This window comes from Centruroides vittatus, unplaced genomic scaffold (genome assembly GCF_030686945.1).
Source record: "Centruroides vittatus isolate TY-2023 unplaced genomic scaffold, ASM3068694v2 contig_1776, whole genome shotgun sequence".
In the NCBI taxonomy this organism is placed as follows: Eukaryota; Metazoa; Arthropoda; class Arachnida; order Scorpiones; family Buthidae; genus Centruroides; species Centruroides vittatus.
In genome coordinates this window covers 294240-318951 of record NW_027121087.1, presented here as the reverse complement: position 1 = coordinate 318951, position 24712 = coordinate 294240, and the positions used below count along the sequence as shown (strand labels likewise).

The following is a 24712-nucleotide window of genomic DNA, read 5'->3' as shown; positions in this document are numbered from 1 at the left end:
GATACCACTTTGAAAGGTGGTAAAGACAGCGTGTAAATATATTTTTCAATTTTCATGTTACTTTTATGAGTTATGGGATGTTACGTTTTCATGTTTTTATACGGTGTCTTGTGTACACAGCTTTTCTCCCTTTCCTTAACTTATCTTTGCCATTCCTCGATATCCTTTACATACAAAGTACAATGTAAATATTTGGCTCTCTTTTGAAAATTAGTTTAGAGCTTTTGTGACCTGCCATTTCTTTCATGATGTTCTTCATGTTCTTGTTAAAACCGCCATTTTGGAACCATAGGTAACATTAACCGAATATTTAAATACAGTATATATATTTCTATATATTTTTTTTTTTTTTTTTTTTTTTGTAACTCTTTCCGCCCAGTGGGCACTAAGAGGGCCTCTTATAGCAAGCCCATTATGGGTTCGGCCAGGCCCACAATGGGGCGGCCGGGTGGTGAGGGACGGGGACCGACATATCCGGACGGACCACCCCCCGAAAAATTCCTGGGGATTTCTCGACCCTTCCGGATTCGATCCCGGGTCCCCAGGGCAGTAGGCTGCTAACCTTGACCGCTCGACCATCCGGCCTTATATTTCTATATTAATATGCCATTACTACAATATCAAATTATTGAGTTTTCGAATTTCACATTATTTTAGACTGTATTAATTTCAAATTTATTCTTATTTTCATATTCTTAAAATAAAGGAGCACGTTATAGCATATTTAGCAAATACAAATACGAATTTATTTTTCTTGTAATGAAATCTTCATATATAATTTTTATTCATCTTATCTACTTTTGTAAAATTAAACATTAGAAAGAAAGAAAGAAATTAATTTAATAAATTAACAAGTTAATAAATATAGTAAATGTATCGGATCACTCCATTTATTTATTTTTAACCTAATTGATTTATAAGGGACACAAGGCCGCCATTAATCGAGCGCAGTAATACAAATGACGTTGCACTGCGCTTGGCATTCTTCTCTCCTACATTCCTGATTAGGATACATTGGATTAAAACACATTATAATCGCTTATTTTAAATTCCTATCTGCTAGCATTTTTTAATTATTATAAGATATTAATTAATATTACAATTCACAACTCGGAAATAACGTATTTTTTTCTCTTCGGAAAAGTAAATGCGTTGGGGTTTATTTGACGACGACAACGCAATAATACGAAGATGAAGTTCGGTCCGAATTTAGCCATCTTTGTATTATACAGCAGGGTAGCATCCATTAGATAGCAGGATAGTATCAATTAGAGGATTGCTAAAACTTAATATAATGATATAATTAACTTTTAAATAATAAGCCTGAACAAATTATAAAAATAATCAATGAATCATTTACGTATTCAAGTAAGTTTTAACGCTTATTTTCCTTTAACTTTTTTTTTTTTTTTTGTATTTTAGTTTTTACATAAAACATTCATTAAATACGTAAAGTTCTGTTTATTTGAATGATTTATTACGTGAAGAAGTTCGAATCCTTTAAAATTTTATTATAAACAATTATAATTCGGTAAAGAAATCGATATTACCACCTTTACAATTACTTACGTTTCACGTTCGAAATGCTGTATAAACTAATTAAGAATTTAAATTACTTTTTAAATAAATAGAATATGAAAAATAATCATTCAAAGTTCTTATTATTTGGTAAATGTTGAAAAAACGTCCATTAAATCCCATTTCACGCTGTGTCTCGTGAACAGTGAAAACGAAGTAATTTTATCCTAATACGTCACACAACGCATCTGTATATTATAAGCCAATAAATGGCAATTATTTTTTTTTTAAATTCATACATATTGTTATAATTGAACGAATGTATTAATGATAACATATGTTTCATTATCAAACAAAGCAGATTGTGTTACGTCATAATTTGTTATCATTATGCAGAATATTTATGTGTTTAATATGTGGAAGAGTGAATGTATATGAAATTTTAAAAGAAAATTCTTATTTTGATTATATAATATCAAAGGATTCATATTTATTATCATTAGTTTTTTTTCTTTGTTTTGTTTAATAAAATTTTTTTCTACAGTAGGTGAAATGTGAAAAATTTCCAAAATATTTAGGAATATTTAAGAGAAGAGAATTTGAATAATAGCATCCAATTAATATGAAATTATAAATAAGGTTTTTAGCTCTTCTAGAGACTGGTTTTCGTTCGTATAAAAATGACCTACGATCCTCAAAGTACTCGTCGAGGGTTTTAGACCATTTTTATACGAAAAGAAACAATAAGTGCATGAATGATCTTTTGTGAGATGTTCTGCTTAAACTCCTTCCAGTTAGACTAAATGTATTCATAAAAGAGTGGAAATGTATTTTTACTTTGCTCTTATAGACAGATACAATATATAACTTTGACAGATTGATATTACTGCATTTGTACAAAATATTCCAGTACATTTTGGGTTGACAATACGGTTCTAGTACTATTGTATACCATCCCTGTATGGACAAAAGAGATTGAAAAGAGCAATAGGTCCAGGACCAATTCGATAAGATATGCTACGTAAAAGTTTTTCTTATATTTCTTCCATTTTGGCCAGATAAACTTAAAAATTAATCTGTTTTTAAGTTACTTTTACTGTTCAATAGAAGGTACTTTATAATCTGTATATTATGTATATTTAGTAAACAGTTTAATTTTACTAAAGTGTGTACTGTTCGGCGTGTGCTTTGTGAACTAAATATATATGTCGGCAAATAACCTTAAACTTGGTAATACATTTTATATTATAAACACAAATTTTGAATACTTTAGGATACTATTCTAATTTTTATTATGCTTTTTTTTTCAGTTTATCCAATCGTTTGGCAGTGAAGAAGGAAGTTTCGGAGGGTGTGTTTTCTAATCGATTATTACTCTTGGAATCATGGATTTGAGGTTCCTTTTAGTTTTTTGCTTGTATAGTGATGTTTTATACGATTTTAGTGTACTGATGGCAAGATTTTATCTCTACCATAAGCTAAGTCGTAAATGAAAATAATCTAGTCCTCTTAGTACCCATAAAACAAATTACAATAAAAAAAATAGTATTTATTTAGCATAGCTTTAGGTGAACATAGAACATAATGATAAATGAATATGACTGACATGACAGTTGTCTTTAGACAACTTGACAATTGATTAACTTGATATATGGTATATGACAGTTGATAACTGATATATGATGCTGTCATATCAGTTAATCATAAAAACGATCTAAAGAAACAATAACTTATATAATTTATTGTAAATAATATTTATAACAAACTGAAATAAATTCTAAAGATATTTCAAAATAGAATGTATTGAAACAAATGATAATATAAAACAATATCATATCCTTATAAACAATTATTTGGTTATTTACAAACTAAACTACTAAAAAAGAAAATTAAATATATTAATAAAATAAAAAAAACTACAGTTTTATATTAAAAATTTTTTAATATAAAACATTTTTACTTCTGTTTAAGCCATATTTAGCATAATAATCAACCACATAATAATGAAATGTAACATTTACAAAATTCTTATAAATCTAAAACATATATAAGATAGGAGAGTTATAATTAATTTTAATTTTCTTTTTTGTTTTCTTTTATGAATTTAAATTACATGTTCTGCTATTATTTCTGTTTTCTATATTTTAAAAAATTACTTTCTAATTTTATAAATTTCATTATCCTGCATTTGATTTATATCTATGCTAAAGATGGTCAAGAATAAGTAACTAGAACAGTAGTTAAACATATACACTGACACCTTTAAGTTTTCAGCACATGAAAATTTAATAAAAACAAATGTTTATGGCCTAAATTAAAAGGCTTTCTTCAGATTCAAGCAAAAACCAAAATAAATAAAAAGTGCTCAACCAGCCCAAAAATGCCCCAACCAAAACTCTCTGAATAACAATAGACATAAAACTATGATTATTCCCACAAATTTCAGAACATTGTCTATAATACAACCTGGGATGAGTAACCAAAAAAAACGACTTGAATAACATCTAAAATAGAGTATTCCAAAAGAGAAGATTAATTCAAATAAGAACATTTGAATTACATATTACATTTTATATTCAATTAATTAAAATATTTGAATTACATTCAAGTAGTTTGTCTTTTAAACCTGAAAATATTTGTTTTTATTAAATTTTCATGATTAGTAGCTTAGGGTGTAAGTGTTTTCATTTAGCTAAAGATGGCCCAAAGTCAAATATATGTACCTTTCACTTCTCACTTCTTTCCAGCACGTACCTTTTTGAAGCCAAAAATATTTTGTGTCGAACAATTTTTGGTAATCTTACTCAAGTAGTTTTTGTTTATTGAATAGTATGATGCCAAGTTTTGTATATTTTTATTTTAAAATATTTAATATCTTAAAATCAGTATCAATTTTGTTATCTGGTTTTATTGAATATCTGCTTTATAACTTCAGTTTTTCATTTACTATTAATCAGTTATCAAATTTATATGTTAAATTAAAAATTTTTTTACTATCAAATGAAAATCACTTTTTAATTATAAACTGTTTCAAATATTAATATAAAAAAATCTTGTATTTTAAAAATTAAAATATAAACATGTTAGAAATATGAGACTGAATAAGTTTGATTTATTTAGAAATGCCATTTTCTAATAAGTTCCAAGTACCGATAAATGAATATCTAGATCTGTTAGTTGCAAATGTAAGGCATCTCAAGATTTCCAGGTAGTGATTACAGAACTTTTAAAAATAAGTTGACATAGCTATATTGCTGTTTAAATATTGGATAATTAAAAATAATGCTAAAAATTATTTTAAATTATAATAATAAAATCATTTTTTAGTTACGTTTTAAGGCCTTTACTTTAAATACATTATCTATGTGAGAATGTAGACAATGTTACACTTAAACAGATATCCTGATAATTTCAAATTTCAACAAATGAGTAGATAAAGTTTTAATATACAGGTAAATTGTTTTTCTTCCATTTCTTTATTAAATTGAGATAGTTTAACATTGGGAATATTTTTTGTTTAAAAATTGCTTAAATAAATTATGCAATCAACATCTTTATATGTCCAACAAACTAATTTCATTACATAATAATATTTTTGACTTCCTTGAGGTAATATAGAACATAAATAGTAAATATCATCTTGAATTTATCAATATTTGAGTTATTTAATATTATCAGTTTGAAACTCAGGTAAATTTCACATTCTTGCATAGAAAAATAGTTGTTGCTACAATCACTTTGAGCAAGACTTGTCTTTTGCTGTTTTCCTGAAAACTTTATAGTGAGAATATATTTATCTAGGAAAGTGTGAGAACAATTTTAAAATGGCAAATGAAGAAAGCAGCAACTTTGTATCCACTTAGTGTTTCTCAAAGTATATAACTTTAACATAAATGGTATATCTTTACCTGCAACATGCAAATGCAATGGTATCTGTGCTAATAATTCAGACATGTCCAGGTACTTCAGCTAGTTTAGACCATTTTTGTGAAAAGGGAAGTGATGTGGCAGTTTTCAAATGAGTTTGCAATAGCCTCCAAAATCCAAATGGCACACTTCAAATATGTTGCTAGTTTAAGTAGATTAATCAACAGTGATTGCCTATCTGTGATTAACACTAAACTAAAAGATAGCACTAGATATTGGCAAAATCTACCAAAAGTCAATGGCAAACATGGAATGAGCGGGTAGTGCATTTAATAATACTTATGTAACTATTGAAACACATGCTGATTTCTGGAGACAAATGGAAGCATGCATTCAAGGTAGCAAAGAGACATGCAGGATAAGGAGTGTATATGCATTCAATTGGGATTTAATGTAAATGAGATGAAATATGAAATTTTAAGTGGACTAAGAAAGGGTCAACTGAGTTAAGCTAAGTTGGATAAACAATACTTTTCAATAAGCAAGCTACTTAAGAATATTGTAGTTCATGAACAATTCACTAAGAACTGAGAGAAATGTTTTGAACCCCTTCTTGTAATCCTCTTAATTGAAAGATTGATGATAAATGAAAACAGATGATTTAACAGAAAGAAAGCCTGAAAGACTAACACTTACTCAGAATAATAAGGCCAAACCAGATAGTACTCTTCATTCTTTAAACACAATCATAAAGTGTTACAGTTGTCAAATATATAGACATATTGTCTGAGATTGTCTGAGTCCTAAATGTGAGAAGTATTGTAGTAAGATCATCACAGCACAAGATATTGTCTAAAAACAACCTCTATCATATCAAATATGCCACCAGAAGTTAATGCTATTTGTCTTCAAACAACAGAGACTGTCTTCCAAATATTTCAAATTTGTCACCATAGATAACATACAAGATGTTACTGCACTTTTGGATACTGGCAGAAGTGTTAGTAATATGAAAGTGATTTTAACAGCAAACCTGAATAAAACTGTAGAACAGATGCTAGTTAGTGACCTTGGTGAGATAGGTGGTGGTGTTACTCCTTACAGCATTGTATGCATCTAATTATCAATAGAGTTCATATATATTGTGTAAATTTTTATGCTGTTACCGATAATGCTTTTAGTGACTCAGATAACCTAATTGGAACAGATATAATTTATCTTTCATCTTTAGTTATGGTGCATAAATGAGGATGTACAAAATGCATCAAAGATCAAAATAATAAATTCCTGAAGTACTTCAACACTGAGAACAATACCTGAGTTGTTTTCTGTTGCAAGAAACAATAAACATTGTACCATCATCCAGTTTATGGAAGCTGTTAATGAGCATTTTAAAGTTCAAGGCCCCTTTTACTTCAAACTTGTGATAAACCATTTTGCAATGTTCCTGTTTGAGAATATTGTGCTTTCACCAGCAATCAGTTCTAATACAATGAAAATGTAAACTAATAAGCAAGTTCTAATTTGTAATCATGTTGAGCTAATTGACAACTGTAAAGAACTTTCTGTATTAGTAATGCCAGTGTTCAAGAATTCTGACGTTTTGTAGGCTCATGAAATTGACATGTTGAACCCACATCTAAAATTGAGAGCAGTCTAGTGATATGCCAAGTAATTACCATTGATCAAATTAAAATGGGTGACCAAATTAAAACATTCAATGCACTTCAATTATATGGCCTATTTAATGAGTTTAATCTTTTTGTTGCTTTGACTCCTACTGAATTAGAATGTATTAAGACTGCTACCATAAAAATGAATGAATGCTAGGAAGTAAGTCTGTCAGTCAAGCGCTCTATTGAGCTTCACATCATGAACATGCAAATCTCTGATATTGTGCAAGAACTTAAGAATCAAATAGTTATTTGTGACAGTGATCAGATCATAGCTGTTATGTAGAACTTGCATCACCACATATATTTTATACAGCAGCTGAATTTAATTGTGTGGTATTAATTCAGTCACAATGTCCCAACTTGCAATGAATTCTAGTAGCAGTTAATAACTCATCAAGACATTCAAAGTCAGATTGTGTTCTAGCCCAGTGTTCCACAAAGTGCGTGCCGTGGCACACTGGTGTACCGTGGTCAATAGTTGGTGTGCCACGGAAAAATGTCAAGTTTTGTGAAGATAATGCACCTACACATAGCTGAGAGTTATGCGAGCGAAGCGCTTCGTTGCACGAGGAGTGGGACAGCCCACCTGCACGCCGCACGCATGCGCGCGTCAATGTGATATTGTAACGCTGCATCCCGCTTAGTCATCGTCGTCACACGCTTTTGTAAACTGAAACAAATCGCTTTTTGCCAGTAACTAGCCGCTAGTTTGTGAATGTGTCGTTGCAAACATAATTGACTTTTTTTATTACAAATAAATAGACTCTAGTACATGTATGTGTATATAATGGTGTATATATGTATGTGTATATAAATTCCTTAAACCTACCGCAAGTTCGTCAAGTGAAACTAATGATTCCCAAGAAGCAGAGTCAACGAAGAAAAAACCTAAGCTTGTTAATCGAAAATATGATGAGAGCTATGTACGTTATGGCTTTATATATTGCGGAGACGAATCATGCCCAATCGCAAAATGGAGAAACTTTGGGTAATAATTCGATGGTGCCCAGTAAACTTTTATGACATTTAACTACTAAACACCCATCAGTGGCTCAAAAAGACAAAGCCTTTTTTCAACGTTTGAAAGACCAGTCTAAAAAACAGGTAACTCTTATGAGTTTGTCTTTCAAAACATCAGACAAAGCGCAGAAAGCCAGCTACGTGATCGCTGATATGCTTGTTAAATCCAAAAAGCCTCATTCTCTTGCTGAAACTTTAATTTTACCTGTCTGCAAAGAAATTGTGAAGATTATGATTAGCCAAGAAGCCGCTAAGGAAATCGAAAAAATACCTGCATCAGCAGATACGATCTCACGTCGAATTAATGATATTTCTAGCGACATTCAATCAACGTTAATTGAAAAATTAAGGCTTAGTGGAGTTTTTGCGCTACAAGTCGACGAGGCTACTGATATCAGTGGTCACGCGCATCTCATATCAAATGTGAGGTACACTGACGAATATGAAATAAAAGAGGACTTTTTATTTTGTCTGCCACTACCTGGTTATACCACTGCAGAAGAAATATTCAAAGTAACAGACCAGTACTTCAGTGAGTATAATTTGGAATGGCACAACTGCATAAGCATTTGCATGGACGGAACAGCAGTTATGACGGGAAAAATTGGGGGATTTATAACCAGGGCTTCTGAAAAAAACCCTAATATTAAAAATGTACATTGCTTTTTACACAGGGAAGCATTGATGGCGAAGTCTCTGCCTGATGAATTGTTGTCTGTCCTACAAGAAGTCGTCAAAATTGTCAATTACATCAAGTCGCAACTGCTGAACTCTCGTCTGATTAATGCAGTGTGTCAGGAAATGGGAGCAGATCATCAGTCACTTCTGTTTCATACAGAAGTACGATGGCTTTCTCGCGGAAAAGTGCTTTCTCGAATTTACGAGCTAAAAAATGAGACCCAGACGTTTTTAGAGGCCTAGGGTTCAGATTTTACTTTTCTGTTTAAAAGAGAAGAATGGGTAGCAAAACTTGCATATCTGGCAGATATATTTGCCAATTTAAATGAGCTCAACAAAAAACTGCAAGGCAGGAATTCTAATATTTTAACGTTATCGGACAAGATTGAAAGCTTTTGCGCTAAGTTGGTGTTATGGATCAGCCATGCTACCGATGGTAGTAATGAAAGGTTCCCAAATGTCATGGTTGCCGATTCAGAAAAAAAGTGCAGGCTTTGATAGTGAAACACCTGGAGCTATTAGGAGAAAAAAGGAACTCTTATTTTCCTAAGTGTGACCTGCAACTTATGGACTGGGTACGAAATCCATTTTCAGATAGCATTTCCATTGGACACCTACTGATAAACGAGCAAGCAGGAAGAATACATGGAGCTAAAAACTGATCGGACATTAAAACTAAAATTTTCGAAACAGAGCTAGCACATTTTTGGCTGCATATAAAAAATGAGTATCCACTGCTTTCAAAGCGTGCTATTGCAATTCTCTTACCATTTGCCACGACCTACTTATGCAAATTGGGGTTTTCAACTCTCACTACGATTAAATCAAGAAAAAGAATGCCTGAGGACGATCGACCAAGAGATGAGAGCAGCCTTATTCTTACAATCCTTATAACAGCCTTACGATTGTTCCAAATTTTGATCGCCTGTGCTCAGTTAAGCAGGCTCACATTTCTCATTAAACACTGTACTGATTTTTATAATAAATAAATATTAAATAAACATAGGTTTTTCCTTTTGTACACCTCTAAAATTTCTTGATTTGGTAGGTGTACCTTGAACACAAAAAGTTTGCGGAACACTGTTCTAGCCGATAGTTTTGAAAGTGAATGGTTTTCTTTATTGACTTCATGAAAGTGATGGTCAACTTCATTAACTTTTCATTATGCCACGAATGATGCAAAAATATCTGGTTGTGCATTATCATGATATGTCAAGTCATTTGATGTGGATATAGCCATACAGCTCATCCAAACCAAATTCTGGTATCCAAGAATGACTGCTTATATTTGACATCAATGCCAATTATCCATCAGTACGTTGGCACTTTCTTCACCTTTAGAAATGTGCCTACAAGATGGATGTAAGAAAAACTTAATAATATATCTCTTGGTTGCTGACCATTTGAAACTGTGCATTTAGACTTTCATGGTCCATTTATTGTAGTTCACAATATAATAAGGAACTATTAGTATTCTTAGACAACTTTACGAAGTTTGTATACCTTTAACCCTCATCATGCTCCTCATGATTTGTTATTGAACATCTCAAATAATTTATGAATGCTTTTGGTGTACCTGTCCACATCATTAGCCTAGGAATGGGTGTGCAGGGCATCTGAATCATCTCAGTGATATTTTCATGCATACTCTACATATATGTGTATTTGAAATTTTGCAGGCACTTCAGTACCTTTCCTGGAAATGCTTTTGAACATCCTAGCATTCTAATCATTTGCTGTTTGAGTAGTTTTTTTGAGAAAAATATGAAAGGAAGGAATGCTGATACTGCATGGGATGACTCTTGTTACTCTAGCACAAGGATCACAATGGCAGCCTGCAGGCTGAATACGGTCCATTAAGGCTGCATATCTGGCCCACAGCCTCAATGATTTATTTTCTAAAAATCAATGTTTCTAACATTTTGCAGGGATTAAAACAGAAAAAATCAAAACATCTAACTGTTTATGTAAGTTGTAAAGGCCTGACAACAAAAGGGCCTTTGTTAAAATCTTTTATTTAATTACAGTATGTTCTGGTTTACCAAGTAATATTGAATATGGCCTGTCTTATATACATGTATTTGAATGGCCCTTTGCTGCATTTGAGTTTGAGACCCCTGCTCTAGCACATTCCAATGTCACTCAGTCTACTTATAGTTCAAAGCTGCATACAGACACCAACTGGTGTTTTCTATAGAAATGAAAGCATTATAAGTATAATATTCCCATCCAAATTATGTTTGACAAAAATTTTTACTTCAGAAAAATGTAATGTAAAATAAATTCTATTACTTAAAAACAATTTTTCACAGTTTGACTTGTTGAGATAAATAGAACACAAATATAAAAACTGTTAAAAAATAATTCCAATTATTTTATTAATTTTTTTCTTTTTTTGGACAAAAAATAAACAAAGTATATTATATTCTAACTATTTAATAACTTATAATTTTTCTAACACATATTTATCAAAACTTCTTGATCAATAGAAAAAAATTCCATGAAATACAGGAAATACATAATACAATAAGACCCCGCTTAACACTACTTCAATTAATGCTGATTCAATATAACACGGTCTGCTTGAAGCCTAAAAAATCTCAGAATTATTGTGGCATTTCATTGATTAACACATTATAAGTATAATTTTCACGAGCCAGGACCTTCGTCCAAACACGAACCAATCAGCAAAAGGTGGCAATTCGTCGTAGCTCTGTACAGTGTACTTTCCTTAAATCTATGTTTGTTTGATGCAATTTTGGAAAAAAATATAACATCACGAATGCCATATGCAATATCGATTTCGCTTGGCAAGAATTAACTAATAAATGCATGAACAGAGTGGAAGAAGTTATGGCTGAAGGTATCGAAGAATTCTCAACAAGAAGAGCCTAATTGATACAGCAGGACTAGAAGATGTAGACAAGCCGGATATTGAGAAGTTACTGCAAGTTGCTGGTGCGAGCCATACCAACGATGACCTTCAAGAACTGGCAGAATAAAAAATTCATATAGAACTGGAAAATAGTGATTCTGAAAATGAAGAACTCAAAGAACTTGCTACAGATTTCCTTAGTAAAAGTTTGATAATGATAACCAAAATCGTTGATCAAATTGTCGTGAATGATCCAGATTTTGAAAGGAGTGCAAAAGCAAAACCGGATGTTTTGGATGCGATCTTCTGCTACCGACATTTGCTTATGGAAAGTAAAAAAGCGGCAAATGAAACTACATGACTTTATCATGAAAAACGAGAATTTCAGAAGAGCCAGGACCTTCGTCACAAAATATGAACTTTACATTTCTGTGTGCATATGTTTGTGTTATTTAACATATATTGTTATGCAAATTAATATAAAAATAACTTAGAATTAAAGTAAAATTTGTTTATTTTTGGTTGTGTGTTCCCCTTTCCCTACTTACTGTATGTTAAAATGACCTCATTTAATGCTTTGTCGTCTAGGAACAGATCCCCCGCGTTAAGCATGATCTTACTGTATATATACCCTATATTTCCTTGGAAAATCATATACATTCCCTATAACATAAAAACTTATTCATTTATTTATTAAATTGACCTAAACAAATCCCAATTATGGGTCTGTTTAACATAAAAAAAATATGTTAAAATTGAAAAATGTAAATCATATTGAATATGTAAGAACAATTTGCACATTAATTTTAATGTTAAATATCTTAATCAGTGACTGCTGAAACTGTCGCTTAGAACGGAACAAATCTACTTGCCTTCCAAAGTGATTATAGAGTACTGCAAGTTTATATGAACAGATATATTTTGAGCAGTATTAGATTTATTCAAAGAAATTTTAAATCTAAAATAGTAGATAGGCATTTGGCATTTGCAGATGTAATTGTACTAACATAGCAATTTCAGATTGTAACAGAGATCTTAAAAACTGGATATAACAAAGTGTCATTAAAGGTGGAAAATACATTTCAGCCTTTTCTTGATTTAACAAAAATTTTCTTCTACAATATCTTCTAATACAGTTATTAACTGTTTCTACTCTATTTACATCCACAAACCTTTTACAGTGCGATTTTCAAATAAAAAAGTTCCCACAAACGTTTTTGAACTGTCCTAAGGTTCTTCTTGTTTCTACTCTACATTCAATTGTATTCCAGATCACTACCTCAAATGAAATCTTCGAATAAACAAGAGCTGAATACAAAGATTTTATACATTTATTTCCAGACATTGTCCTCAAAAATCTAAAACTCTAATAAAGTTCTAATAGCAGTTGTAGTTATCTTTTCTGCTTGCATTGTAAAAAAAATCTAGTATCATAATACACCTAGATCTCTAATATCCTCAACTCTAGATATTTCATATCCCTGTATATAGTAAACTGCAAAAAATCTGAAAATATAACTTGACAACATCATTACATTACACTTCTTATAATTCACACCAAAACAATTAAGTTTCAGTCAGTCATTTACATTATCAAAAGCCCTCTGCAAAATTTTTACATGCTGCATCATTGTAATCTATATAACTTTAAGTCACCAAGAGACAGATACCTGCCTAACAGCCTGGAAAAGATTGTTTATATACATATATAATAAACAAAAGCAGTCCTAACTGAGAACCTTGCATAACTTCTCTACAAAGCTGGAATATTTTCAAAAGATAATTCTCCTATTTTACTTGTGCAATTGCAATTCAATCCTGTAAATATGATGAAAACCATGCAACTAAATATTCATGTAGTTCAAGATATTTTAATTTCTGTAGTAATTGCTGTAATGAACTGTATCAAAAGCCCTTGATAGGTATAAATATATTACATCAACCTGATTACTGGTATATTTATATTATTATAAAGGTTTACAGTCTGATTTGATGTACAACAAAGAAAGTTCCAAAAACAATTATCGTTAATTTTCTAATTCGACTTTTTAAACATAAACTTTTATTCGTTATTTTTCTTATGAATTCATTAAGGATTTAAAGTAAGAGATGTTTAATATTGTTATAAAAAATTACAAATAAATTTGTAATAATTTATTGATTATAAATGTTTTAAATTTTCTATTATGTTTTGCTTTTTTATTTAAGAAACAAATAAAAACACAAAACAATAGAAAATTTGTGTGTTATGATTACTAATATATTTATTACTTTAACTCTACGTTGACAATGGTCAATTAATATTTTTACCAATGAGTGAAATGAAATATCTGTCTTTTCTTCAATGTATTTGCTTGAAATTCTTCAATAATAATTAAATGATTATATTAAATAATAAGTTTATAATTAAGAAGTGATTCAAAAGTATTGATATGTGGCACACATAATCAAAAGATAGATATTTGTAATACAAGTCAGCACACAACATCAGACATGTTAACCTGTATTCCTATTTGTCAAGATTGGGAAGAAAGCATCCATATGTGCATTTGATTAAATGTCATTCGTATAACTGTAATAAGGCAAAGTCTTTGCCTGTAAAGGAGACTTTTGAATCCTACTGTATAATAAATAAAATGTGTACATTAATTATATGTGTAAAATTAAAACTAAATTACAAATTAATATATTCTCATTTTTTTCCAGTTTAATTAAAAAAGTGAAAGCTGTACATATATCAATAATATATAAGAAAACAGAAGTATGAAATTTTAAATTAATAGATTCTAAATCAGGTAAGTGAAATACTGCATTTACATTCTTTTATATTTCAATTTATGTATTTTTTGGGTTTAAATAGTTGAAACTTTAATTCAGGTTTTAAAAAATGTTCTGAAATAAATTTTGTTTATGTAATATGATAGTAGATAATTATTCATTAATGAATACAGTAAAATCTTGATTATCTGAGAGAAAAATTCTGTTGAGATTATTAGTAGATGTTTATAAGAAGGTACCAGAATGAGAACTGTGAAAGGTAGTACAGAAATGTTTAACATAGAAAGCGGAATGCTGAAAATTGAAGTTTTAAGTCCTATTTTCTTTTTGTTATATGTTAATGAGCTTATAAATTGATTGAATAAGTCTGGTTTGTCTGACTTACAAAGTTCTGAGAATAAGGAAACTCGTGTTGATATATTCAGATGATGTAGTTATTTTAATTGATGCTGCAGTTTCCTTGAAGAAGAAAATAAATACTTTAGCAAATTATTGAGGGATTATAATGATTATAATTTTAGAGATAAATGTATCAAAAACAAAAGTTGATATAGTAGTTATTCAAAAAGGTGACAAATTATCACAAAAATAAATGGTACTATAATAACTATCTATTGTATGTAATTTTTAAATATATTTATTTGGATGTTCCATTTTTGTCCTCTGAATTATATGATTGCAAGCTCAATTTGAAAGAAATTTTTTATGGTTTATACATTTTGAAACAAAAATAGCAGAAATAAAAGGAAAAACCATTTACGAATCCAAAGGAATTATCTCATTTTTGAAGTTTTGGATGAGATGTTTTGAAAATAAGTGCTGTAAAATGAAAAGGTTGGTGTATGATATTACTATTTATAAAATTGATTATACCAACAAACTTTATTTTTTTGTTACGGCTTATTAAAAATTGAGTGTATAATTCTATTTATTTGTAAATTTAATAATAACTGTACTAATCTTTTTTTTTCCTTCCACTAAATATCCACGATTTTATTCGGATAAATAAACATTATAATGAGCATTTGTGACATTGTCACAAAGCCAGGCTTCAATTTTTAATCATATTTTTAATTTACTTAATTTAAAATGTGCGCTCTCCACCTCAAATTAGTACTTTAGTGTCTTGCCTCTGTACATCATACTTTTCCTTTAACAATACGTCATGCTGGTCGTCTATTAACTGCTTTCGGGGAAGTCTTGAATTGAAATAGCGTGACTTCTGGTTTGCATCAGAAGTTTGTATATAGTTAATCAGGCCTCCTGCCCCGAAGGTTTTCATATCTGATCTTGTCATTCATCTCCTTAACTTTGTTCTCAAGATTGAGGAAAGACAGACGGATGAACGACAGTGGAAATTTATATGTCTAGAATCTTTTCAAATTGCAGCCCAGTAAAAAATGTATGTATGTAGGTATATATATATATATATATAGATGGCTTTTCTTTCTTAAGACTTAAAATGTAATTGCACTTATAAAGTGAAATCTTGAATGTACTACTTTTGGTATTTCTATCTCTCATCAGAGTAGTCCAAACACGGGAACTGGAATCTTTCCCTGGATGCAGAAAAATCTTAAGGCCTATATTAATTCCAAACCCTATAAAATTAACATTATTACTTTCCTGGCTGTTATGTATAACAGAAGGATGGCAATTGGTCATAAAATGACCCCCCCAAGATTTTTGCATTTTTGAACTCAGAATCTGGAGATGTCAAAAAATGCAAAAATATTTAGGGATAATTTCTATATGTATGGATATTAGTGTGTGTGTGTGTGTGTGTGTGTGTGTGTGTATGGGGAAGTATTTTGTTCACCCTGTTTGAAGCTTATCCACTCAGCAGTGAGGGATGTATATATACGTCAAGGGCGATCGTGTGGCAGTTGTGAGGGACGTATATATCCACTAAATTTTTTGGGGGGTATCGCCAAAAACTACCGCAAAAAAAAATTCGCATAAAAAATGAATTATGTAACAATAAAAACAGACTTTTCTTTACTAGACATAACTGTTTATAAAAACTTTTTCTGAAATGGAAATGAGAAAAATTGCGTGAAAAAATACTTTAAAAATTTTCCAGGTATATTTTCCACTACTAAGGGATAGAACCATACCTGACTCTCCCACTGCTGAAAGGTTAAAAACTCCTGTTCCTATTGTCAAAAATTTCTGAAATTTTGCAGGGAGGTTTGTTTATTACAAACCTCCCTGCAAAATTGGGATTGATGCTATTAAATTTTGATTAAAAGTCAAGGGGGTTATGTGTATCTCCAGTAGAGTTAGATGTAATAAGAATTTCATTTGTTATCAGCATTTGTAATTTTTTATAAAACCCATCCCTACCCTCAAAATTAAGGTTTTTGTCATTTTATAATAATAAAATATGATAACAGATGGTGCCACGACATGTTGCTGGGAAAGTTAAGCAACTCATTGCTGAATTTTTTTTATTAACAGAGAATAGAATCTTTAAGACTGCTTTTTATCAATAAAGAAACATCCTATATATTTTGTTTTTTCAAAAAAGAAAAGGCAAAAGTGGCTCAGTTTACTCCAGGGCCCCATACAAGCTCTCAATATTCTGGTGTCAATTAGTTATACTCTTTATATTCTAATATAAAGATATTAATAAACAAAATATCCATATTAATGGTTCACTGTTTTAACTTTTTGGGACCTATAACTTAACTAATGACATATTTTATGTCCAATTCAAATACAAAATTGGTGCAGCACCAAAAATGTCTAACCTTACTGATAATACCTTTTAGTTTGTAAAAAATAATTTTTTTTTTATTTATGATAAACAGTTAATCAGTTTTTCAATCTTTCTTTATTTAAACATGAATTAAAAACTAATTAAAACACAACTGAAAAGAAATAAACTTTAAACAGTCATCTTTACTTTCTGAAACAAAAGTAACATTTATATTTTAGAACTTAATTTGGAAACTTGATAATGAATGTTTAAAACACTCAAACATTTCAAAAACAAAAAGTATTTCAGATAACGACTAAAAAAAAAACGAGTACAGTAGAGCATCGATTATCCGACTTAATTGGGGACTGGAGTTGGTCGGATTAATTGGGGACTGGAGTTGGTCGGATAACCGAAAAGTATGAATTAATACATTATTAGTATAGTGTATTAGGCTTGGTTTAAATACTAACCTCCCTTTCATGGTTGAGCCAGTGCTGCCAGCTAAGACATGCAAATATTTAACAAAAATATTAAAGTAGCCAAGACATAACCAAATATCGTAGCGCCGCATCACTAGCGGACATTTGAATTTGCCGACTAGAACACGGTCGGTTAACCGATAAGTCGGTTAATCGGGGGTCGGATAATCGATGCTCTACTGTATTCCAATATAGATTCTTTGTACCTACATTTGAAATTCTTGTTTTTGATGTTTGCCCAGCTCTGATTATATAATTATCCACAGGTTTGTACAGGTTTGTGTATTTTCCCATATTGTAACACCACTGTCACACAGCCATTAACATACTGCAGAACTATAGAATTGACAATGCAATTGATTTTGAAATGACTAATAGAAATTCATTTATAATGACCATTTCATTAGTAATACATAAGGGGGTTTTTATATTAAATCATTTTTACACAAGTTTAAATCTTTTCTGATGTAAAGAAAAATTGTGATACATGCTTTGTGGGAAAATATCTTGTAAAACTAATAAAAATTTTAAGTAAAATGAAGAAATTTAAATCTTTTTTCTTTTTTTGAAAATAATTGGTAAAATTGGTTTATATAATTTTACTAATATTCCTCAATTATTTTCTATCAGGAAATATTTACATCATTGTTTAATTCATAATGTAGTCCAAAATATTCACAGATTAAGTCTAATGCAAAGTTGGTTACCCATTCTCTTCTTAAATTTCATCACATGGAAACAATGTCTATGTATTCATCTATTCCAGTTACAATCTCGATGTATGATGTTTTCATGTGCATTGCAAACAGCCTCAAACCACTTATAAAGAACTCTCTGGCTATTATGGCATCCAACCACTGCACAATATACCTGAACTGGTCATGTTGTCCCGGATTCGATCCCGGGTCCCCAGGGCAGTAGGCTGCTAACCTTGACCGCTCGACCATCCGGCCTTATATTTCTATATTTTTTTTTTTTTTTTTTTTTTTAACTCTTTCCGCCCTGTGGGCACTAAGAGGGCCTCTTTTAGTAGGCCCATTATGGGTTCGGCCAGGCCCACAATGGGGCGACCGGGTGGTGAGGGACGGGGCCCAACATATCCGAACGGACCACCCCCCGAAAAATTCCTGGGGATTATTCGACCCGTTCGGATTCGATCCCGGGTCCCCCAGAGCGGTAGGCTGCCACCTTTACCGCTCGGCCATCCGGCCGTCTATATTTCTATATTAATATGCCATTACTACAATATCAAATTATTGAGTTTTCGAATTTCAATGATAATCTAATTTGTCAATGATAATCTAAAAATTGCTGACCTGCACTAACAAACTTTTAGTAACTTAATTCAATTCGTACAGTGTTGTTATCAGTTTCAGAAATAAATTTTTTAATATGGCACCATATTGTAAAAATATTGTCCATATGTTTGATTATGATATAATGTGCTTTTGTACTTTTCAAAAAAGGGTTATAACTAGGGATTGCAATTGCTGGATCCCTCATCCAGCAATCCAGCTGGATCCAGCGCTGCGGATCCGCAAATACTCAATTAACTTTCTAAATAATTGCGCAAAAGTCTACGTTGTCGCGTTGCCGCTTTGCTACCTACTAGACTGCTACTAATTACTTACTAATTATTTACTCACTACTTTACTAACACTAATAATTAAATTACTTATAAATAAACTATACCTTAATCAATCCAGCAAAATTTAATAAAATAATAACATATTCAATCGCTTTTAACGATCTTCCTCAGTTACAAAAAAATACAACATTAACTATAGAACATAACATGTGTTTCGAATAAATATAAAAAGAATAGTGCTTAATTACATCCCATTTTTTTTAAAACAAGATACATAGATGTACCGCCAGGTCTGATAATTTTCGTATTGTATACCGATGTAATCCCACTGTTTTCAAACTTTTAAGAAACGATAAAAAGAAAGAGGATCGGAATTCAACAACGGGTATATATTCGGTGCCTTTACACAACCAACGTTTCAATTCCAAGCTTGTTTATGTGGGTGCAATGATGCGCAGTTTAAAACAAAGGCTCAAGAGCACAAATATACAATCACTAAGAACCTTGACAACACTGCGCTGGACATCATACACAAGACAGAAGGATGTTAACGTCCAATGGGATCAAGCGGCAATTATAAAAACGACAACGAATAGGCAAACGGTCAAACATCTTGAGAGATTGGAAATCTGCGAGGCGCACATGACAACTGGTTGTATGAACCATAGAGATGCGGACTCATTGTCTACCATGTGGAGATCTTTTTACATTAATTAATGTTATTAACGGACAATGCTGGTTTTGTTGTTATATCTTATATACAGTAATACCCCGAACTTACGCGATAGATGGGACCGAGCGATAACCGCGTAAGTCGAATTCGCGTAAGTCGGGGTATAACTTCGCATATAAATACATACAAATTATTTTTAATTGGGGCCGGAGACTAAAGAAAACAAAATTTTAGAAAAAAATGTTTAATAAAATCTTAGATAATACATATGTATAACAAATTATATTATTAAACTTGTAAATCGAAGTTATTTTATTATAGAAGGCTTCCTAAAATCTAACAAATTCGTCTGACGGCTCAAAGATTTTTTTTCTCCCGCAAAATTTCCTCGTAGCATGCTAATTTTTTATTTTTCGTTTTGTAGAAGAAATGCGCTCTTCGTTGGAGTCTATATTTTCTAAAATTTGTAACCTCTTTTTAATTAAACTGAGGCCTTCTGTCAAGTTTCCAACCGTCATTCGATCATCTGATTGAACTGGATCTAAAGGATCACGTTTTGCCAATTTACAAATTTTCATTTTTGTATCGAAGTCTTTGGAATGTAAAGTTAACATTATTAAAGATGGAGTTTTTTTTTTCTTGTTTGGATGACACAGTAGAGTCTCAAGTCTCCGTAGATATAACAAACACAGAAATAAACAAGACAAAATAAATTGTAGCTATGCGTCGATTCCGCGCGACACGTCCGAACCTGTAAGCTGAACAATAGTTTGGGGGGGAGTGAGTAATCAAAGGTTGCATGGCGCTCAAACAAAAGACGAATTGTCGAGATTTGAAAATCGCGTAGCTCCGGGTTCGCGTAAGTCGAGGTATTACTGTACAGGGTGTTTTATTTTTAAACTGGTGGTACTCAGAGACATCTGTAGAGCAATCTAACAGCCGGACTGTCGCCAAATTTGGGAGAGTGACAAAGGACAACATGGGAAAGAGATTCCGCGAAGAAAAAAGTAGTACCCAAATTTGCCGGTAGGGATGGATTTGGCACTGTTGTAACGAAACAGCTAAGAATCTGCATAAAATCCAGCTGCAATTAACAAACACACACGAATGAATAATCAGACAGAGGTTTCAGTGTAATAACGAAAGTTTAATTAATCAGCAAATAACCTTCTCTCTTCTTCAATGTGATCACCGTCCTGCTGGAAAAGGCATTGCATCCTGAACACCGTGTTCTCTATGGCCGAACGTAACATGTCTGCAGGAATGTTCATCACAGTTCGAGAAATGTTGTGCTTCAAAGTCATCAAGTTTGGGACGCTACCAAGATAGACCTTGGACTTTAAGTAACCCCACAGGAAAAAGTAACATGGGGTTAGATCCGGGGATCGAGGCGGCCATGCAAGTGGAAAAAAGCGACTGATGACCTTTTCTTCAGTGAAGTGCTGGTAGCTTTTTCGCTACAACAGCGCCAAATCCTCCTCTACCGGCGAATTTAGGTACTACTTTTTTCTTCGCGAAATCTCTTTTCCATGTCGTCCTTAGTCACTCTCCCAAATTTGGCGACAGTCCGGCTGCTAGATTGCTCTATAGATGTTTCTGAGTACAGTCAGTTAAAAAAAAACACCCTGTATATATTTTTTCCGCTATTTATTTTGTTTATTTATCTATATTTTGTCTGTTTGGGCGTTTTCTGTTAATTTTCATATTTATTCCGAACACATTTTATGTTCTATATTTAATGTTCCATTTTTTTGTAACCGAGGAAGATCATTAAAAACGATTGAAAACGTTATTATTTTATTAAATTTTGCTGGATTGATAAAGGTGTAGTTTATTTAACTTATTCTACTTCCAGTACATGGTTTTATATACCTATAAATAACTACAGACTAATATGTAGAGCCTATATATGAAAACTGGTAAGACTGATAGCCACTTAGCCACTGATTATCCGTCCTTACATTATTATAATATATTAATATAAATTAATCAGTAGAATTACCTTTGCTATTATTTAACTTAAAGATTACATTATAATTATAATCTAACTAAACATTTAAAGTTAATTATCTCTATCTCAAGTGTTAAACCGAACCAAAGTTAAGTTTACTACCTAAATGTGTAAGAAGTTTTACTGATTTATAGTGATCAGTCTAAATAATAAAAGCTTCTTAAGTATTTTTTAAAAATGTTTTATTTCATTAAAAAAACATAAATTGCAGGATAGATAAATAGACAGATAACACTATTGCACCAAAAATACATCCACGCTGGATCCGCGCTGGATCCAGCTGGAATGATTTCAATCCAGCAAAAATCTAGCTGGATTCAAAACACTGCTGGATTGCAATCCCTAGTTATAACATAAGGTACATTACATCTATCTTGGCTATATCTATGGCCTAATGGAGACATTGGAAAGTCCTTTGTAGAAAACATTATCCCCTTTAAAAGAAATTGTGTAAAAATTAGATGCAGATATTCTAAATTATGTTATAATCTAGTCTCTATTTTATTATCAACATATAAAATTGTGTAATTTTTAAATTCAGTTTTAAGAAGAAAAGACGAGTAGATTTTTATCACTGTAGACACATGATTGGTTATGATAATTTAATTCCCTTTTTTCTGTTTTCAGGCAAATACAGTATTATCAAAGAAAATGGATTGTGAAGTTATGACAAATGATGATTACTTTAGAATTGAGAATGATGCAATAACTGATCACAACTATAGTCATTCAACATCAAACTGTAATGATAATTATATTTTCATTAGTGACGCCACAACAATCATAACATCAGAAGTTAACGACTTTAGTACAGCCATAGCAACTGAAATTGAAGTTCCTACTACAGTAATGCCTACAGAAAATGAAGTTCCTACTGTACTCGCAGGTGAAATTGAAATATCAAGTCCTGTAGCCAATACAGAAATGCATACTTCAACTAATATAATGGATTATGTTACAGAAAATTCTCCAGCAATAACTAATGTGTTAGAAACAGATTCAGATATTGTTAAATCTACTTCTGATACAATTGTTAATGATTTTAGTTCTTCAATAACTTTAAATATAAATTCTACTGCAAACACCACAGTTGAAACAAATTTAATATCTGTTAATATTAATTCTCAATTAGACACTTCTCAAAATATAAATGTCAGTATATCTAATTCAGTGGAAAGTTTTGCTCCTCCAGCTTCAATGGCTAAAAATTTTAATTCTAATAATACTTTGATTGAAGATTTTGAAACACATTGTTCACAGCTTGACCCTATCACAGGAGTTCTTACAACTCAAAATATAGCCCTAAAAAGTAATTCATCTATAAATATTAATACAACTGTAGATACTAATGATAATTCATCTACAAATACTAATACAGCTCTACAGACAAATAATTCATCCAATAATACTGCGAAAGCAGTAACCAAAAGAACCATGGTTTCCAATAGTCCTCGCTATATTCCAATAAAGGAATTGAGATTTTCCTGTGACTCTTGCGATAAAAGATTTACCAGAAATGATTTATTGAAGGCTCATCATAGAACACATACGGGAGAAAAGCCATTCTTGTGTGAAATATGTGGCATGAAGTTTCCTGCAAGCACAAGTTTACGAAACCACAAAAGGATTCACACGGGGGAGAAACCGTACGCATGCGACGACTGCGGTAAGAAATTTAGAACAAGAGGTACATTACTCGGTCATCAAAGAATTCATACCGGCGAACTGCCGTATTCTTGCGATTTATGCGGTAGATGTTTTGCTCTGAGTGGAAATTTTCATCGCCATCGAAAGACACACACCGGAGAAAAACCACACGAATGTCCCGTTTGTAATAAAAGATTTACCGAAAGCTCTTCTTTACACCAACATCAGCGTATTCATACTGGCGAGAAACCTTTCCTCTGTGACTTCTGTGGAAAAAAATTCACTCAGTATGGTAGTTTGTTGGAACATCGAAGAATACACACCGGTGAGAGACCATATTCGTGTCCTATTTGTGGAAAAGCATTTAGACATAACAGTTCTTTAAGAACTCATAGAAAAATACATAGCAATTGTAAATGAGAATTTATTTGAAATGATGACACTTTCATTTGATTATTAAAACTAATTTTAAAAAATGCATTTTTTTTAATCATTTTGTTTCTTTTTTACATTACACGACATATATAAGATCAATTTAAATTATTGTAAATAGGGTGACCAACTTTCTTGTACAGAAAAGGAGGACATTTATAACAAAACAGTTTGTTATAAATATTGTTGATTAACAGTAAATTATAAAACGATAAATAGACAATAGTTTTAAACTCAATGTTAGACTTATTACCAAGTGTTGCACAATGTCATCCCTAAATTTCATTTTCTTATTTGACTGGTTAGGATTAATTATAGGCAATAACAGTAGGATTAAGTAAATGATCTATGTAGACAGAAAAGTCTGTTTAAAATTGATTCTTGTTCTATACTGCTTGTCAGAATAAAATCGAGAAATTCAAAATCATCCAATTTAATTTTATATGTACTGTACTTGAGAGAAGGAGGTAGTTGAGCTGGGAATGATATAGGGGGTCAATATCGAAATGATCACGGAGTATGGAGAGAGTAATATTTAGGAGGACGGAGTCAAAGGCTTGGCTAATGTCTATGTAGATAACTTAGTGGGCACTTTTTTTCGAAGATGTCGAGGATTACGGATAGTTTCGAGCAAATTAGCAGAAGTGAGTGATGACATAGGCCGTAGTGTTGAACAGACATGATTTGGGAATAAATCTTACTATAAACACAAATTTTGGAGGGTTATAGCATAGCGGATGACATGGTCGAAAGGAGTTTGGCTTTT

The 24712-nt window shown here is 31.5% G+C and overlaps 2 protein-coding genes and 1 long non-coding RNA gene across 6 annotated transcripts; 2 read left to right on the top strand and 1 right to left on the bottom strand.

Annotated features, from left to right (window-relative positions):
• Nucleotides 1-859: 859 nt before the first annotated feature.
• LOC136969285 (uncharacterized) lies at nucleotides 860-1777 on the bottom strand. Its single transcript, XR_010879797.1, has 2 exons — nucleotides 1570-1777; nucleotides 860-1285 (listed from the first exon to the last, which is right to left on the bottom strand). It is a non-coding gene; the product is annotated as an uncharacterized lncRNA (long non-coding RNA).
• On the top strand, nucleotides 1216-23994 carry LOC136969281 (zinc finger protein 679-like). 4 transcript variants are annotated; one of them, XM_067263392.1, is made up of 4 exons: nucleotides 1216-1368; nucleotides 2829-2869; nucleotides 14341-14429; nucleotides 22495-23994. In XM_067263392.1, exon 4 carries the CDS (start codon nucleotides 22519-22521, stop codon nucleotides 23932-23934), a length of 1416 nt encoding a protein of 471 aa, XP_067119493.1. In that variant the 5' UTR covers nucleotides 1216-1368; nucleotides 2829-2869; nucleotides 14341-14429; nucleotides 22495-22518; the 3' UTR covers nucleotides 23935-23994. The 4 variants fall into 4 exon arrangements, with proteins under 4 accessions (XP_067119493.1, XP_067119492.1, XP_067119495.1 ...); XM_067263391.1 differs by having other exon boundaries at nucleotides 2829-2914; XM_067263394.1 differs by lacking the exon at nucleotides 2829-2869.
• LOC136969329 (SCAN domain-containing protein 3-like) lies at nucleotides 7971-9002 on the top strand. Its single transcript, XM_067263458.1, has 2 exons — nucleotides 7971-8049; nucleotides 8110-9002. Exons 1-2 carry the CDS (start codon nucleotides 7971-7973, stop codon nucleotides 9000-9002), a joined length of 972 nt encoding a protein of 323 aa, XP_067119559.1.
• Nucleotides 23995-24712: the final 718 nt, after the last annotated feature.